This window comes from Lineus longissimus, chromosome 16, assembly GCF_910592395.1.
Source record: "Lineus longissimus chromosome 16, tnLinLong1.2, whole genome shotgun sequence".
Classification (NCBI taxonomy): Eukaryota; Metazoa; Nemertea; class Pilidiophora; order Heteronemertea; family Lineidae; genus Lineus; species Lineus longissimus.
Genome location: NC_088323.1, coordinates 14913418 through 14932694, shown reverse-complemented (window position 1 = coordinate 14932694; position 19277 = coordinate 14913418). Strand labels below are relative to the sequence as shown.

The window sequence follows — 19277 nt, the reverse complement described above, 5'->3', positions numbered from 1 at the left end:
AATGGACTCTTCTGATGCATTACTTGGAGGAGTCTATACAGAGATATGGGGGTGAAAAGGTCTTGTTTTCCAGAAACTCATGAGTGGATATCAGGCCAAATACATCCACGGTGATGGAGTAGCTTGGGTCTCTAAACTAGCGACCAAGAGGTCCCTGGTTCAACCCCCAATGTCGGTGTGAGACTCTAGACACGTCTCTTTACCTAATAGGCCTAACTCCACTTAGGTAAGAGACAGACCTGCTCAGGTTGAAGTGCTGTTTTAGCAGGTCATCCGAGTTCTACTGAAATTTTTCAAGCAGCTTAGACCGGGCAATAGACATAAAGCACTTTGAGAATGTTCTACATTATAAAGCGCCACGACATGGCAGATATATTCTACACGGTAATTTTTCTGCACAGAAATTCGATCACTTTTGAGTTATCTCTCTGGTGTCTTATAGGATAACTGTATTTCAAATGATTTTAAATACTATATACTGACCCTTTAAGATATTTACTGACAGGAGTGAATTAGGAGTTTACAATTTAACAATACCTGCAACTGAGTCGTAGCGAAACTGGATTTGACCGGACAGAGTTCCCATCCCTCATTCTCCAGGAACATGCGCAGCTCGTCCATCCGCGCCCGGTGGTAACTCTTGAAATAGTTCAGACTTTGCGTTCGTATCGATTCCTGTAAAGCCTCGGATTTACTACCACAGAATTCTTCGCCAATTTCTATGAGCCTAAAGAAAGAGAATTTAAAGTATAATGTAAGCAAGCTGCAACCTCACAACAAAATCAACGGTTGCTCCACCTAAAGGACTTTCTGAGGTGACTGCTTTGTACATTACACCAGTTTAAGGCGTGACAGAATTCAGTCACGGAGCCAGTCTCCACTGGTTGCTCGTCTGAAGATTTTCTAAGGTGACTGTTAAAGACAATACAAAACTCCGCCTCTGCCCGAAACTACTCTGGACATTTTTACAAACAGAATTTCTTTCTGGTTGGAATTAAACTCGTTTTTCTAGAGGCATACAATTCTCACAGATGGATTATGACACATAATTCTAAAACACCTGGGTTTTATAGAATAAACCGCACATTACAGTGTAAATGCACTATGCGCAAACAAAGCCTCGTTTTGAATTCAGCGGTTATGGTTAGGCTACCATAAACACCTGGGTTGGTGCAAAATGTGGAAGCATTTCAAAAGCATTTCAAACCACATTATTCGATATTTAATTTGAAACGTTTTAGAATAGAAATTGATACCTCACTGTCAGTGTTGATTGTCTCATCCAAACCGCTCGGGTGGAGCTAAAATATTGATCCACATTTTAGCTCCACCCTGGCGGTTTTTGTGAGACACCCAATACCGGTAGTTCTGTATCAATTCCTTAAACTATACGACTGGGGCAAGACACCCTGGTCTTCATAAACAAGTGGTCCTTTAATAGGTTGCGTACAATCGAGCAGTATAGTTCTCCAGTAACATACCTTGGGACATCCAATAAGCCAAGCTACATGACCGAGCCAACAATCACAACCTGGGTTTTCCTTATCAGAAATTGACTGACTTTATATTTCATAATTATGTTATGTTATGTTATGTTATGCGGGCCATCAAAACTCATTTATTTTCCAAATATTTTTTAAATGGGTAAAGTCTTAGTTTTTATATTTCTCTTCATTACCATTGTTTTAAATTTCTTATGTTTTACACCAGTGTTTTACTAATGTAAAGTGCTCTAGTTTTTTTTTTGTTTTTTTTAAATATTTTCCTTTATTACCACTGTTTTAAATTTCTTATGTTTTACACCAATGTTTTACTAATGTAAAGTGCTATAGTTTTTTTTGTTTTTTTTAAAAATATTTTCCTTTATTACCATTGTTTTAAATTTCTTATGTTTTACACCAATGTTTTACTAATGTAAAGTGCTCTAGTTTTTTTTGTTTTTTGTTTTTATATTTTCCTTTATTACCATTGTTTTAAATTTCTTATGTTTTACACCAGTGTTTTACCAATGTAAAGTGCCTTAGAGCTCGTTTTACCTGTATAGGGCACTATAAAATATGGTAATTTAATTTAATTAATTTAATCTAAGCTTTGAAAACATAATCCAAGACTCGCAAACTCCAACAAGGACAGGATTCCAGTCTGTAGCCACCCTACTTACCTATTCAGCAAATCTAAAACTTTGATAAACTCGTCAAACTTGAAGTATGATAGATCAGTCTTAAGCACATATAGTCGAACTTTTTGCTGGACATCCTGCCATATCCGCCCAAGACCATGTTCCAGCTTCTGCTTGATGTAACGCCGATTGAACGCAGCTTCAACATTGCTGCTGCCAGACTCTGTGGAAAGATAATTTCATTTTATAAAACGATCAGTTTTGATTGATAAAATGGCTTTTTTCAACATGATTTTTCTTCTCCAGCGTTCGGTCTCTACTCGGAGGTTTTATTCTCCAGGGAGTATTCTCCACCAAGACGGGTTAAGCGTTTTAGCAGACATTTTTTCAAAAGGAAAAACTAACAAAGAGATCTGTCAATTTTTCAATCAACAAGTTATTTTTTGCTATATGATTCTTTTTCATCACCTTCAGCATTCACTCTTCACTTGTAGGAGGTGTTATTCTTCAGATATAACAGGATATCTTTTTTTTCGAAAATCAACAAATACCCGTCCAATAAATGCATATCAACGAACCTTGATCCGTCGGCTCCAAGTCATGTTTTTCATGCCATAACATCGTCTGATAATAACTCTTCATGACTTCCCATAATGCCTTGCACAAGTCAATCAGACATGGTGTAAACAAGTCCGGACTGATGTGCTGCATATACAAATGAGACTGGTTTAGACACTCAATATCATTAGATACAGTAGAACCTCCTTTAGTGGACACCCCTCTATTAAGGACACCCTCTCTATTAAGGACACTAGTTTTGTCCCGAATTGGTTGCTTCCATTCAACTTGACCTCTCTAATAAGGACACCTCTCTAACAAGGACAGCATTTGTCAGCATTGAGGGTGTCCTTAATAGACAGGTTCTATTGTATCATCAAAAATATATTGGCTCGCCTTACATATTTTTGATATTATATCATTTAATCTGCAAAAATGGTAATTTTGCTAAGGTGCTGGAACAGCAGTAGTGCGTATCATTTTCAAGAAGTTGACTACTGAAGTACAAACAAATGGTATAAGCTGTTTACCACTAGGCTTTTAGGCTACTTAAAGTGATACTATGATGTGATTTACAACTTTGCGGAAATACGTCCGTTTTTAAAATTTGATCACAAATGTAAAGCTCAAATTTTCCATTTTTTGATTAGATTTATTATAAAATCGCTGAATGTAAACCACCGCGACCGCGAAAATGTTCATGTTGTGACGTCATCAACGAAAATGGCATTGAAGCGAGCTGTCCGGGCGGGATTAAACCACTAATTTCTAGAAAATGTGCATTTCGATTCGAAAACCTTACCGATTGATGAGAAAGTGACGTAGTCATTTGTCAAAAACAGCTAAAACATTATGTGGTGAAATTTGACACGAGTTACCCTTTAAAGAATTACTCCTCACCTCGCATAAATCCAGATATTGTCTTTTCTGAAAGTTGCTGTCTTCCGTCCCTGAGCAGAGTTCAACATAACCGATGACGATTGTGAACGCGGTGTTATGAATGGCGCTAGCAAAGTGCATATTCAGCTGGTCCATGGCAGTCTGCAACAAACAATAAAGACGATTTTGATGAACTTTCAAAGATTTGGCGCCAAAACAAGTAAAAACCTCGATTACCAACAAGTTTTTAGGGGTGGTGACACACTTCATCTGATACTGCTGTATACTTAAAGGTTTTTTAAAGAAGTAAATGTCCATAAATCCTACTGGGCTACAGTACGAAAATTACTGGGCCAAATTCTTCAAAGGTTGGTTAATCTAACTTCGAGCAAAAACATATTTTCCAGGTATTAGATGAGCAAATCAAGTCAAAACAACTTTCTTCATTGGAGCCCTTCGTTGAATTCTTTCGAGGGGCTGGATAGGGGCGAATTTTTCTGATGGAAATGATGGTATTTTTGAATCAAACTTGACACATTTGCGGAGATACACGAAGAAAGACAAGGGGTGATATGAATAAAGACAAGTAAATGCTTTTACTACAATTTTGTACAGAAAGGCCTAGTGTAAATGTACATGGAGTTTTAGATAAAAGCATTTGCTGGTCTTTATTCATATCACTCAATGTATCGAACCCATTACCCAGCAGGTCAGATACAGGAACCTAACCAGACATGGCAAAATCTTCCAAGACAACTCACCTGTGTTTTTCCCAGCAGCCTATAAGCAGTCTGGACCTTCTCGTAATGACGCGTATCAAAGTTGTTACATGTTTTAGACAGAGCCACATCCAGCGCCTCTTCAATCATTTCCAAAGTGTCCTTGAGTTTTGAACTCAGCTCACTGCAAGGGGAGAAAAGAATTGATGTGAGGAATAATAATAATATAATAATAATAATTGAGTTCTTATATAGCGCATTTCCAGGTTCCCTGCTCAATGCGCTTTTGGGACTACATTATTTTCATCATCCCGGTCTCCACAGAAATCAATCTGGGGTTTCAATGAGCAGCTACTGAGCGCTCGATTGAATGGAATGGAATGGAAAGGCAGCCACCAAGACCTGATGTGTTCCAATTTTAGAAATATATGACGTACTATATACGTCACTAACACGCCAAGGTTGAAAAGATGCTCAGTTTAGTCACGATAAACTCACGACACGACTCTCCGTCTTGTGGGAAACCACTACTGCTTTGTCTCCATAACCACGGGCGTTACCTCCAACATGTACGGATGATGCAACCCATGCAGCTGAATACACGTCTCGAGTCTCCTCGTGATAAAACATGAAACCCTTAAATGAATGCTGGCCGGCCAGGCTCATGTCCCGTTTAGCAATTCGTGTCAAGACTTTATAAATATAACTTTGCCTCAAATAAAACTCCCGAATGAAAACGTCCCAAGAACACAAACTGAACACCGACTGTCCGAAACTAGTCTCCACAAAAAACACCTTCTCTCCAACTGCGCATGCACCAGGTACACAAAGCTTTGGTGACATGTGGTGACATGTGGTGACATGTGGTGACATGCACATGACATGCCTAGCACGTCACTCGCAGCAAAAGCATCAACCAACTGCCATTTCCCTTATAGCCGGCACGACCGGATGGGAAGGCTTCTCATGAATTTCAGGCAGAAATCTGAGAGGAGTAATATGAACAAATTCTTAGCACGGTGAACATTACTATAGTTACCTGATGCAATGGAAGTGTCTGAATGTGCTGGCAGCTTTTTGACACTCTATAGTTACCTGATGCAATGGAAGTGTCTGAATGTGCTTGCAGCTTTTTGACACTCTATAGTTACCTGATGCAATGGAAGTGTCTGAATGTGCCTGCAGCTTTTTCACACTCTATAGTTACCTGATGCAGTGGAAGTGTCTGAATGTGCTTGCAGCTTTTTGACACTCTATAGTTACCTGATGCAATGGAAGTGTCTGAATGTGCCTGCAGCTTTTTCACACTCTATAGTTACCTGATGCAATGGAAGTGTCTGAATGTGCTTGCAGCTTATTGACACTCTATAGTTACCTGATGCAATGGAAGTGTCTGAATGTGCTTGCAGCTTTTTGACACTCTATAGTTACCTGATGCAATGGAAGTGTCTGAATGTGCTTGCAGCTTTTTGACACTCTATAGTTACCTGATCCAATGGAAATGTCTGAATGTGCTTGCAGCTTTTTGACACTCTATAGTTACCTGATGCAGTGGAAGTGTCTGAATGTGCTGGCAGCTTTTTGACACTCTATAGTTACCTGATGCAGTGGAAGTGTCTGAATGTGCTTGCAGCTTTTTGACACTCTATAGTTACCTGATGCAGTGGAAGTGTCTGAATGTGCTTGCAGCTTTTTGACACTCTATAGTTACCTGATGCAGTGGAAGTGTCTGAATGTGCTGGCAGCTTTTTGACACTCTAAACACAACTGGATGGCTCCAGGATAATCCTCCTCTTCCAACATCTCACGAAGTCGGATGTCTGTCCTTTGCTGAAAACAGAAACACATTCAGTTCATCAACAACGAGGGAATTATAAGTACAACCCAATAATTTCTAATTTACCTTAAAATACAAACCCTGTCTGTTTACCAAGGTTGTTTACTAATAAGAGTGCTCCGATGAGGCAAACAATAAAGGGTTGATGACATGTCATAGAGTTATTTTTTTGTTTTGACTTGTATCGCTTCCAAGTCAAGCAGCTGAACAAATATGCCTTCTAAACATACAGTGAAACCTCCCTTAGTGGGCACCTCTCTATAACGGACAACCTCTCTATTAAGGACAACCTCCTTATTAAGGACAACCTCTCTATTATTTATTGAGGACAACCTCTCTATTAAGGACACTAGTTTTGATCCCAAATTGGTTGTTTCCATTCAATTTGACCTCTCTAATCAGGTCACCTCTCTATTAAGGACAGCACTGGTCAGTCCCGAGGGTGTCCTTAATAAAGAGGTTCTACTGTACCAGAGTTTTGATGGTCTTCAGCGATTTGAGAAGTCCAACCAACTGCTGTCTCTTCCTATAGTTGGCAAGGAGGCCCAGGCTGGCTGTGGTGAAGTCCTCTTTCGCATTGGACAAATACCTTGACACAGTACAAACAAAGCCGGATAAGAGGTAACTGAATGGTGTAAAATTTCAGAATTATAAAATGTACATGACTAAAGTCCATTCATAATTTGTCCGCATTGTTTGGGCTCTGAAGCACAAACATCGTTTGGGGCTCTGAAGCACAAACATCGTTTGGGGCTCTGAAGCACAAACATCGCTTGGGCTCTGGAGCACAAACATCGTTTGGGGCTCTGGAGCACAAACATCGCTTGGGCTCTGGAGCACAAACATCATTTGGGGCTCTGGAGCACAAACATCATTTGGAGCTCTGGAGCACAAACATCGTTTGGGCTCTGGAGCACAAACATCGCTTGGGCTCTGGAGCACAAACATCGCTTGGGCTCTGGAGCACAAACATCACTTGGGCTCTGAAGCACAAACATCGTTTGGGGCTCTGGAGCACAAACATCGTTTGGGCTCTGGAGCACAAACATCGTTGGGGCTCTGGAGCACAAACATCGTTTGGGGCTCTGGAGCACAAACATCGCTTGGGCTCTGAAGCACAAACATCGTTTGGGGCTCTGGAGCACAAACATCGTTTGGGGCTCTGGAGCACAAACATCGTTTGGGGCTCTGGAGCACAAACATCGTTGGAGCTCTGGAGCACAAACATCGTTTGGGGCTCTGGAGCACAAACATCGCTTGGGCTCTGAAGCACAAACATCGTTTGGGCTCTGAAGCACAAACATCGTTTGGGCTCTGGAGCACAAACAACGTTTGGGTGTATTACATTGAATTTTGACATTTTCGGCTCTGTACAGTTATTTCTTGACGAAGGTTGAACAAGGAGGAATCACTTAAAATACATGAGTGCTACAGACAACAATGCTGAAGAATGCAAATAACTCGAGAAAAAAATCTGAAACTTTTTCTTGTAAAAATCTTGTCCTTTGAACAGCACTCACTTTCACAAAAAAAGCTCTTAAACGCTTATTTTTGGCAAAATTTGAAAAAATTCAAAGATTCACGGAGAGGTGAGAAAGTGCTCTTTTCCTGCCAGTTACCAAATTCTGCATAAAGTATGAGAAAAAGTTCTGAAATCCACCTAAAATCAGAAATTTCACATCCCTGATTGCAGTTGTACAGCACTCACCTTCTGCCATTCGCGCAGACAACGCTTGCCGTCTGGAGTGACTGCTGTAACTCCATGACTCGGATCAACTCCGCAGCATATGCGGGGTGGTTCTCCAGGACTAACTCAGACACCTTCTTGGAGACGGCCCGGAGCTGACCGCGTAGTTTGCTCCTGTCCTGATCAATCGCTTGAAGCTCAAGAACATCAGGGAGTTTCTGAAATTGATGAAATGAGGGCTGACATTGTACATTCTATTGCCACTTCTGCATTTTATCGCTAGTTACGTTATGATGTTAATTCCCATTAAAGAGTGGCGATATATTGCACACTCCTCTCATGGGTGGCGCATAGTCAACATATATACAGCAGCTTTTACGCCCTGCCCAAGGAATTTGTACACACGCTTTTTACCGTACAGAAGTCCAGTTATTCTGACAGGGCAAAACAAGGTAACAAGACTTACATCCAATTCAGCACGACTTGCGTCAAAGTCATCTCCATTGAAATAATCCTTTTCAATGCTATCTATCGCTTCTTGGTCAGCTTGGGGGTCATTAGGGAACTCCTGACTGGTCTGAGCCTGTGAGGAAATACCGAGAGACAAGAGTGGAATAATTGGTAATTTCGTTACATTCCAAACTAAAACAGATCAGCAAATGTGATGAACTTTCCGAAGAAGCAGCATTATAATTCTCTTCTTCCTGGTCATAAAAAGTTTTAAATCTTTATACAAAAACTGAAAGTCAGGTTTAGTCTGTTATGTTCGGAATAGTGCGACCGCCATTTTAGGTTAGCCATACTCACGTGAACTTTGAACTTTGAGACCGCAGGATCAGCAGCGAAGTGTTGAGGTGAAAGGTCATCGACAGGCGACTTGACATCAGGCTGCAAATTGGATAAAGGATCAGTAAAGATTCATTCAGACTAATTTTTGTGTTTCCAGACAAAATTTCAAGTTGCCTCCTCTTTCAGCTTTCCAGTATGAGTAAGTTGAAATTGAGGACAAGTGTCTCAATTTCTAAACTTGGAGCATCTCGTGTTGGTTGAAATACTTCCCGTGATGTACCAGCTTTAAATAATATTTGGTGTCTCGAGCTCAATTGAAACACTGAGTATCACTATCGTTATCCATGTGATATAGTGTCGATTTCCTGGCTCGCATGGGTGGATCCAGCAGCAGGCATCCTAAACAGCGTCCACCAGTACAAAGATCGTTTTCTGGTGATGATTATTAGAGCACCGGGTTCATAATCAGGAGGTCATGGGTTTGATTCTCGGAGCCAGAAGGGTCACCGCTGTTTCGTCTTTGTGGGCAAGCACTTTACCCTGGCCCCTACTTGCTTCTCTCCAACCAGCCTTACCAGGAGTAAATGGGTACCTAGCTGGCAGGGATGGCAAACTATGAATGTTACTTTTTTGTTGCAGCTGCAGCTCGGACCTGTGATACTCCCAGAGAGATCAGCTTGAATCAGGAATGTACAGGCCAACAGCTAGGGGTAATAATGTGAACGTTTTGCGACTGAAACCTGTTGGATTTAGCGCTTTACAAGTCTCATGATATTAAACATCATTGCGTCGCCGTCCTGGACATCAAAGAAGTCGTCAAGATATGTCTCTATGTTTCTCCTGGTACAAAGGGTTAATAGTGGCTCATGGCATTGTCCAAATTCGGTATAGGCCTTCTGACGACATGTTCTGAATGTGCACATTTGATTTTTTAAGGATCTGATTTGTCTTGTGTCGAAAAGGCCTATGAACATGGTCATGAATAGTCGAATGAACCATAGACCTATGGCCGTGGCTATTCGTACCGTGACGGTGTGAATACGACGGTGGTTATGATTGGCCGTACTGTCACGATGCAAATTATACATTCAGCAGTGATTGGTCGTACCGCGACGGGGCGAATTACTGTACAGTAAAAAATAGATCACACCGTTACGGTGAGAGAAAGGTACCGTACCGTGATGGTGCGAATAATACGGAGTGAATAAATAGATCACACCGTGGTGACATGGGTGATGGTGGGTAACAGGAAAGTAGGCCTAATTCATGATTGAGGTGGTGTTTGTTTGTGACGAGTGTTGGAAGTGCCTTTACTCCTGGCTCCGGGTGTGGGTAGGGTCCTTGACTTCCAGCCAGGCCAGCCGGCCCTGTCAGAAGCAGCATCACACAAGATGTAATAGCCATAGGAGCCAGGGCATGCATATCGGTGGGGGGGTGCATGTCAATGTGGGTGGTCCAAGTTCGTTTGGCATTCTCCTCTTAAGGGTGGACGGGGGGGGGGGGGTGCATGTGCATGTTCGTTTCGGTCTTCGCCACACCCACACCCACACCCTATCATCCCCTCTACCATGGAGGTACCTCCATGCCTCTACAGAACATTATATGCAATAGGGCCTAGCTAGGCGTGATTTGGAAAGGGCGGGTGATCCGGGTCATTTGTAAGAAGCACCCTCATTGGTTGTTTCTGACGGTGCGAATAAGACCGGAAACAATGGCCCCATGCGCCGTGGCGGTTCGAATAGCCAGTTCCAAGACGTATATTGGCTGAGACAATCGGATTTACGCCACATATACGTCGATGCAAGGATATCAGAAATTCCGCGTAGATGAAAGCACGTGGAAATGTACATTTGCATATCAAAGAACCCGGAAAAACGCTACGACTATGTGCAAATTTTATAAAAAGTCAACAGGTATCTACAGAATCTACCAAATTAATGTATTCTTTATGTAGCTGTACAGTGTTTATATGCACTAAATTCGAAATCAACTAAGAAATAAAGTCATATTTAGACATTATTGACGAGAAAATCGCAAAGCCGGCATCTTCCACCGTCAATATTATTGTCACGTGCAGTAATCAATCTCCACACCAGAGAGTCGTTCACTACCCAAGTCTTTCACCCCTGGCAGCAATATGTGAGGAGGTGACCGATAACTATTGAATAAAAACAAAAATTACATCAAATTTGTCAATAGGGTCATTCCATTGGTGATTGATAATATTCTTTTGTAATTTCAGAAAGATAAAAAAATATATCTTGATGCTCTTTTTTCGTCACGGCAATTTTGATGATGTTAAAAAGTGCGCCATTTTGCACAAAATGGCGCCGTCGTTGTCAGAGGTTTGCACATGTAACATGCAATGACATGTTTTCGCGAGGATGTCATCTCTAAACCTATTTTTAGACTGTCTAAAACAAGCCGTCTTCGAAATCAAGTTGGTTTCGAAACGGCCTCCAAATTCACTTGAGATTTTAACCAATTTCCGTCTATGGATTTGGCTTTAAAATATGTTTTTCATCAACCGCAAAGGGTACTTGTTAACATGGTAGTGTTTTAAAAGCAATTCATGTTATGGTTTAAGCGCATGCAGTGTGTTTATTACGTACTCGGTTCGACTACGTCTTTTCTGACGGGTCTGACTAATGACCGCTGTTGAAAACATTCCTGGGTAAAATCCATTGAGATTAGCCGAGTTAATCTACTTTTTCCGTGCTTTTTAAAAAAATCTCCGCCGCTGAATTCTATAAATAGAAACTATTAACATCGTGGCAGTGTGGTTCCCATTGTGCGCCCTCCCACTTCACACCATTTCAGGAACTTTTACGGAGAGAGAGGGCGTGCGGTAAGAAGAATGGCCAAAATGACGTCACGTTTTCCTGGCAATGCCTCTTGCCAGACCAGTCAAAGGGAACTGGAACCGCCGAGCGATTTATTCAACTTTTCGACTTTCACCGCCGAAAAAGTCAAACTTCCAACTTCCTATTCGAGTTCAGATTTGTAGCTCCGCCCCCAGTGCCCGAGCATGCGCAGTTCAATTTGTTATTATTGAGAATCATGTGAGAATCACGTGAGTCATGCGATCTTTCATTCATGAGTTTTCATAGTAAATTCCATAGTAGTGACGTCACTCAATGATTGACAGCTAGGGATTCATGCCTCGTTCTGATCACCCGATACGCGGGAAATGAAAACGAGGTCATACGAACTGGCTTGGCGGTTTCATTGGGAAAGCATCTTTAATTCAGACAACGGTTAGAACTAGAAAACGAATATGTTAATTTGCAAAAGTAAAAGCAGATTTCACCACTAACCAGTCAAATCGGAATACGACGGCGCAAAATGTTCTCGCTTTCCTCCTGCTAAAAAAACCTTGTTCTCGCACTCCTATTTTTTTAATTTATGCCCAGGAATATGATGTGATCTGTTTTCACCTGTTTGTAATTAAATGGTATACATATAATGAGATCAATAGTAGTGTTCCTTCAACCACCAGCAAGAGTACACGATACAAAGCCACTCAACACTTCTTCTCCATGAACATATCCCATCGTTCAACTAGTCTTCTCTCCCCAGGTGCCTCACGGACCTTCAGGTTCCCATACTCAAGACCAACTCTTACGATATCGCCCTCAAAACAACCCTGGAGTCATGAATTCACAGGTGCTCCTGTGAAATCTCAGTTCTAGTTGTACTATTGAAAACAAAAATCAATTTTATGATATTTTTAACACTTGCACATCATTCGTAGATATTTGAGATTTGCTAACCAGCTGGATGAGTTAAAATGGTGACGTTGGGAAATTGATAACCAGCTGGAAGAGAGGTGTCATGATTTCTGCTGAGGATGACTCTGCCAGCTGGTTATCAAAGATGTTGATCGTTCCGAAAATTACTAACTAGGGTCTGGAGTGAGTGCAAATCACTGTATTATAGAACAAAGGGATTCCTTTTCATAAACGTTGCTTTTCTCTGCTTTGTTTATCTAGGTCACCATGGAGACCTTGGCGCCTCATCCGCCGATGTCATCCTCCCCGGCGCCGCCTATACGGAGAAGTCGGGAACGTACGTGAACACGGAAGGGCGCGCCCAGGAAGGTCGCCAGGCCGTCACACCACCGGGAATGGCACGGGAAGATTGGAAAATTCTCCGAGCTCTCTCTGAAGTACGTTTTATCATTTTCAATATAGTGGAACCTCCTTCAGTAGACACCTCTCTATTAAGGACACTAGTTTTGGTTCCAAATTGGTTGTTTCCATTCAATGTGACCTCTCTAATCAGGACACCCCTCGGGACTGACAAGTGCTGTCCTTAATAGAGAGGTGTCCTGATTAGAGAAGTCAAATTCAATGGAAGCAACCAATTTGGGATCAAAACTAGTGTCCTTAATAGAGAGGATGTCCTTGATAGAGAGGGTGTCCTTAATAGAGAGGGTGTTCTTAATACAGAGGGGCTCCGTAATAGAGAGGGTGTCCGTAATAGAGAGGTGTCCATTAAGGGAGGTTCTACTGTACATCAAAGTGAAATGTTATCATTTGGTGTCCTAGCCGAAGTGCAGACTCTGTTGGTACTTATGTTCTGCTAGAATTGTGTCACTCTTGGCTGCTGATTTGACGACAACATTCATTGATGTTCATGTGCATTCTTCAGCTGAAGCTCTGAGCGCCAACCTGGAAATGACTGAGGCTGGCTTAGATTGAGCACTGGGTTGACGTATTCAGTCCAAGTTTAGGCTTTCTGATCAGTCAAAATGATTACATTCCCAGCCATGTGCTAGAGCTGCTTACTCTCCAAGGGTGGAGGTTTGCGTCTGTGACCGCTTTCTTCCAGCTACACTCTGACTTTGAAGAAGGGGGATGATGGTGACTTGTCTTGTCCATGCCACGAAGAATTCCGCTGGTCAAGTGATGGATTGACATTATATCACATAGTCAAAATAATCTTAAAGCTCAGAGTCCTATCCAGCTTTTTTTGTGGGACAAGACCCATCTTCTTAGCGTTATTGGCAAAAAGTACAAGGAAAACACATTTTTAAATGACTGATCTTGATTTTCAGATCGCGGGTGTAACGCTGCCCTATGAAAAATTAGACGACGTCCGCGATCGGATGGAGGACATCTCGCCCACTCTGACTTGCTATGATGAGGCACAAGAAGCTAACTACTTCCAACAGGCTAAGGAGTTAGCTGATGTAAGTGAAAGTAGCATTTAGCAATTGATGCCTCATTGTACGTCATGTAGGTAATATTATCGACGTTCGACCATGCTATGGACATTTTAGTGAGATCGCCCTTCATCATATCATATTATAACTGGCGTCATAACCCTATTGAATTTTTACCAGAGGTATGGAGTCCACTAGGCTACTGTCCACCTATGTGGGATCTTTTACTTGCCCTGGCATAGACACTCAGGTACAAGGGACCACAGCTTTTAGTCTCATCCGACAGACCCTCAAGTATTCATACGTTGTAGCCTACAGGTTGGCCCTTGGCATACATCCGTATGTTATTCTAAAACAAGTTTGGAATTTATTAGCAAAGTTACAATGAGCGGACCGCAACGCAACAGGGCTTTTTGTCTCCTCATTTCTTCCCTTCCCATTCCTTGCAATCCTTCCTCTTTTTATTGCAGACCGTCTCTACCAAATTGAGTCCTACACCCCTGAAACCAGAACAGATAACTCTGAAAGATTTCTTCATCACGGACTCTATAACCCGAGCGTCACAGACGATGGCCAAGTGCGTGAAGGCGACTTTAGCAGAAGAAGGCTCGGGATAGACAGGGTTCATAATTGTGCATGGACACCATTCATTTTCAATGAGGCTTTCAGTTTGTGATGTTAGCAACACTTTTATGAAGGATAGGAGACAGATTAAAGCACGGATTAGTGATAATCTTTTTTTGTCCGACAAGTTGTACTGGTGATTATGAGTTGTGTATAAAAGCTTTCGACGTTTAGCCAGTGTGCCACACTAGGTAGAGTGGCCAGCAATTTGAGGTACGACGGCCCTATAGGAACTGTCCACAAAGTTCCAGAGCAAGGTTGGGTGGCTCTACCTAGGTAGGTAGGTAAGCTGCCAAGGTAGGGTGGCTCTACCTAGGTAGGTAGGTAAGCTGCCAAGGTAGGGTGGCTCTACCTAGGTAGGTAGGTAAGCTGCCAAGGTAGGGTGGCTCTACCTAGGTAGGTAGGTAAGCTGCCAAGGTAGGGTGGCTCTACCTAGGTAGGGTGGTAAGCTACCAAGGTAGGGTGGCTCTACCTAGGTAGGGTGGTAAGCTACCAAGGTAGGGTGGGCCACCCTGACAAAGGCCTTGTGGGAACACTGAACATCAATGTTTCTGCTAACATTGATAGTGCGACTAGAGTATTGATAGGATAAGATGAGCGGCGAGACCGCTTGCTGTCGTATATTGTAAATATCTTCATGTGTCAATCATTACCTGACTTCTGTCGGCTTCAAATGTCCCTTTTGTCAGACCTGATGTCAGTTGAATCACCCGAAGTGGTTTAAAAACCGTCTAGCTAAAAAACCAGTACCGTCAATCTTCGGCGGTTTGCCGTAAAACTGTGTATTTTGCAAGCTTTTTATGAATTTTTGCTGTTGATGTGCACAAATTTCACCTCGAATGCATTAACAATAACATTTTGGCAGCAATCACAATATTCAGTCTCTCGCCAAATGCAAAGTGAGAAAATGCGCCAAATTATAGCGTTGTGAAATTTTCATGGTTTACAGTATTGAAAATCGACTTTATGTGCCAGTAAAAAGAACCTCTCTACTAAGGACACCCTCGGGACTGACATATGCTCTCCTTACTAGAGTGGTGTCCTGATTAGAGAGGTGTCCTGCATAGAGATGTCAAATTGAATGGAAACGACCACTTTGGGAGCAAAACTAGAGGAAGTGCCTAGTAGAGACATCCGCTAAGACAAGTTCCATTTCACTGTGAATGTTACTTTTGACCATTACTTTGTACAGTTGTTTGGGGAGGAGTGAGATAATAAGTGACATGATTGTTTGACAAAATTCTTCTGCTCATTTCATTGCCAGTTTATCTAATGGAAAGGTTATGAAAATGACCCTTCTGTACCATGTGTCCATCTCGGTAGCACCCTGCAAATAAAATTAGATTTTTATTGCTGAATCCTGCGATGAATATCGCTGCTCTAATATATGGGTGGACAGTCTCCTCCAAAATGAGAATCCTTCTTGATGACACCCGGCGCTAATATATGAGAGGACAGTCTCCTCCAGGATGAGAAACCTTCTTGAAGACACCCTACTCTAATATATGGAAGGACAGTCTCCTCCAGGATGAGAAACCTTCTTGAAGACACCCGGCTCTGATATATGCGAGGACAGTCTCCTCCAGGATAAGAATCCTTCTTGAACTCACCCGGCTCTGATGTATGGGAGGACAGTCTCCTCCAAATTGAGAATCCTTCTTGAAGTCACCCGGCTCTGATATATGGGAGGACAGTCTCCTACAGGATGAGAATCCTTCTTGAAGACACCCTACTCTAATATATGGAAGGACAGTTTCCTTCAAGGTGGGAATCCTTCTTGAAGTCACCCGGCTCTGATATATGGGAGGAGAGTCTCCTCCAAAATGAGAATCCTTCTTCAAGTCACCCTGCTCTGATATATGGGAGGAGAGTCTCCTCCAAAATGAGAATCCTTCTTCAAGTCACCCGGCTCTGATATATGGGAGGAGAGTCTCCTCCAAAATGAGAATCCTTCTTCAAGTCACCCGGCTCTGATATATGGGAGGAGAGTCTCCTCCAAAATGAGAATCCTTCTTCAAGTCACCCAACTCTGATATATGGGAGGACAGTCTCCTACAGGATGAGAATCCTTCTTGAAGTCACCCGGCTCTGATATATGGGAGGACAGTCTCCTCCAAAATGAGAATCCTTCTTGAAGACACCTGACTCTGATATATGGGAGGACAGTCTCCTACAGGATGAGAATCCTTCTTGAAGACACCCGGCTCTGATATATGGGAGGAGAGTCTCCTCCAAAATGAGAATCCTTCTTGAAGTCACCCTGCTCTGATATATGGGAGGACAGTCTCCTCCAGGATGAGAATCCTTCCTGAAGACACCCTGCTCTGATATTTGGAAGGACAGTTTCCTTCAAGGTGGGAATCCCTCATGAAGACACCCAGCTCTGATATATGGGAGGACAGTCTCCTCCAGGATGAGAATCCTTCCTGAAGACACCCTGCTCTGATATATGGGAGGACAGTCTCCTCCAGGATGAGAAACCTTCCTGAAGACACCCAGCTCTGATATATGGGAGGACAGTCTCCTCCAGGATGAGAATCCTTCTTGAAGACACCCAGCTCTGATATATGGGAGGACAGTCTACTCCAGGGCGAGAATCCTTCTTGAAGATACCCAACTCTGATATATGGGAGGACAGTCTCCTCCAGGATGAGAATCCTTCTTGAAGACACCCTGCTCTGATATTTGGAAGGACAGTTTCCTTCAAGGTGGAAATCCTTCATGAAGACACCCAGCTCTGATATATGGGAGGACAGTCTCCTCCAGGATGAGAAACCTTCTTGAAGACACCCTGCTCTGATATTTGGAAGGACAGTTTCCTTCAAGGTGGAAATCCTTCATGAAGACACCCGGCTCTGATATATGGGAGGACAGTCTCCTCCAGGATGAGAATCCTTCTTGAAGACACCCTGCTCTGATATATGGGAGGACAGTCTCCTCCAGGATGAGAAACCTTCTTGAAGACACCCTGCTCTGATATATGGGAGGACAGTCTCCTCCAGGATGAGAAACCTTCCTGAAGACACCCGGCTCTGATATATGGGAGGACAGTCTCCTCCAGGATGAGAATCCTTCTTGAAGACACCCAGCTCTGATATATGGGAGGACAGTCTCCTCCAGGATGAGAATCCTTCTTGAAGACACCCTGCTCTGATATTTGGAAGGACAGTTTCCTTCAAGGTGGAAATCCTTCATGAAGACACCCAGCTCTGATATATGGGAGGACAGTCTCCTCCAGGATGAGAAACCTTCTTGAAGACACCCTGCTCTGATATTTGGAAGGACAGTTTCCTTCAAGGTGGAAATCCTTCATGAAGACACCCGGCTCTGATATATGGGAGGACAGTCTCCTCCAGGATGAGAATCCTTCTTGAAGACACCCTGCTCTGATATATGGGAGGACAGTCTCCTCCAGGATGAGGAACCTTCTTGAAGACACCCTGCTCTGATATATGGGAGGACAGTCTCCTCCAGGATGAGAAACCTTCCTGAAGACACCCGGCTCTGATATATGGGAGGACAGTCTCCTCCAAGATGAGAATCCTTCTTGAAGACACCCGGTGTAAAAGTAAAAAGTGTCCCCCCAGGAAAAAGTGTCCGGCCCTATTGTATTCTGCAATATGGTTCTATAGAGACCCTGACCGTCAATAGCTCAGGGATTGAAGCGCATAATAGAATCCTTTGTTCCCGGACATTTTATCCTAGGACATTTTAAACTTCTACACCGGCTCTGATATATGGGAGGACAGTCTCCTCCAGGGCGAGAATCCTTCCTGAAGACGCGCAGCTCTGATATATGGGAGGACAGTCTCCTCCAGGGCGAGAATCCTTCTTGAAGACACCCAGCTCTGATATATGGGAGGACAGTCTCCTCCAGGATGAGAATCCTTCTTGAAGACACCCTGCTCTAATATATGGGAGGACAGTTTCCTTCAAGGTAGGAATCCTTCCTGAAGACTCCCGGTGTAAAAGTAAAAAGTGTCCCCCCTGGAAAAAGTGTCCGGCCCTATTGTATTCTGCAATATGGTTCTATAGAGACCCTGACCGTCAATAGCTTAGAGATTGAAGCGCATAATAGAATCCTTTGTTCCCGGACATTTTATCCTAGGACATTTTAAAATTCTACACCGGCTCTGATATATTGGAGGACAGTCTCCTCCAGGGCGAGAATTCTTCTTGAAGACACCCGGCTCTAATATATGGGAGGACAGTCTCCTCCAGAATGAGAATCCTTCTTGAAGACACCGTACTTTAATATATGGGAGGACAGTTTCCTTCAAGGATGGAATCCTTCTTGAAGACACCTGGCTCTAATATATGAGAGGACAGTTTCCTTCAAGGTGGGAATCCTTCTTGAAGACACCCAGCTCTGATATATGGGAGGACAGTCGCCTCCAGGGCGAGAATCCTTCTTGAAGACACCCAGCTCTGATATATGGGAGGACAGTTTCCTTCAAGGATGAGAATCCTTCTTGAAGACACCCAGCTCTGATATATGAGAGGACAGTCTCCTCCAGAATGAGAATCCTTCTTGAAGACACCGTACTTTAATATATGGGAGGACAGTCTCCTCCAGAATGAGAATCCTTCTTGAAGACACCGTTCTTTAATATATGGGAGGACAGTCTCCTCCAGGGCGAGAATCCTTCTTGAAGACACCCTGCTCTGATATATGGGAGGACAGTCTCCTCCAGGATGAGAATCCTTCTTGAAGACACCCTAGTCTAATATATGGGAGGACAGTTTCCTTCAAGATGTGCATCCTTCCTGAAGACACCTGGCTCTAATATATGAGAGGACAGTCACCTCCAGGATTATAGTCCAGCTGCTAAGCTTAGAATTGTGCATTTTAATGGGGAAAGCATGAAATTTGGTAGGATGGTAGAACAGCCCCTAGG

General features: G+C 42.9%; 2 protein-coding genes across 2 annotated transcripts in view; one reads left to right on the top strand and one right to left on the bottom strand.

Moving 5' to 3' along the window:
* LOC135500179 (syndetin-like) overlaps positions 1–10172 on the bottom strand; it is a 33910-nt gene extending 23738 nt beyond the window's left edge. The window contains exons 1-12 of the mRNA XM_064791426.1: positions 10167–10172; positions 9164–9292; positions 8607–8687; positions 8266–8382; positions 7821–8017; positions 6584–6701; positions 5987–6105; positions 4318–4459; positions 3578–3718; positions 2698–2824; positions 2162–2342; positions 538–727 (exon numbers count right to left, since the gene is read on the bottom strand). Coding sequence (XP_064647496.1) covers positions 538–727; positions 2162–2342; positions 2698–2824; positions 3578–3718; positions 4318–4459; positions 5987–6105; positions 6584–6701; positions 7821–8017; positions 8266–8382; positions 8607–8687; positions 9164–9292; positions 10167–10172 — 1548 coding nt within the window. The remainder of the gene's footprint in view (positions 1–537; positions 728–2161; positions 2343–2697; positions 2825–3577; positions 3719–4317; positions 4460–5986; positions 6106–6583; positions 6702–7820; positions 8018–8265; positions 8383–8606; positions 8688–9163; positions 9293–10166) is intronic.
* Positions 10173–12486: 2314 nt separating this feature from the next.
* LOC135500178 (NADH-ubiquinone oxidoreductase 75 kDa subunit, mitochondrial-like) lies at positions 12487–15703 on the top strand (the record flags this gene model as incomplete). Its single annotated transcript, XM_064791425.1, has 3 exons — positions 12487–12756; positions 13648–13782; positions 14226–15703. Coding segments are annotated over 3 exons (552 nt in total), but the record flags the coding sequence as incomplete, so codon positions are not given.
* Positions 15704–19277: the final 3574 nt, after the last annotated feature.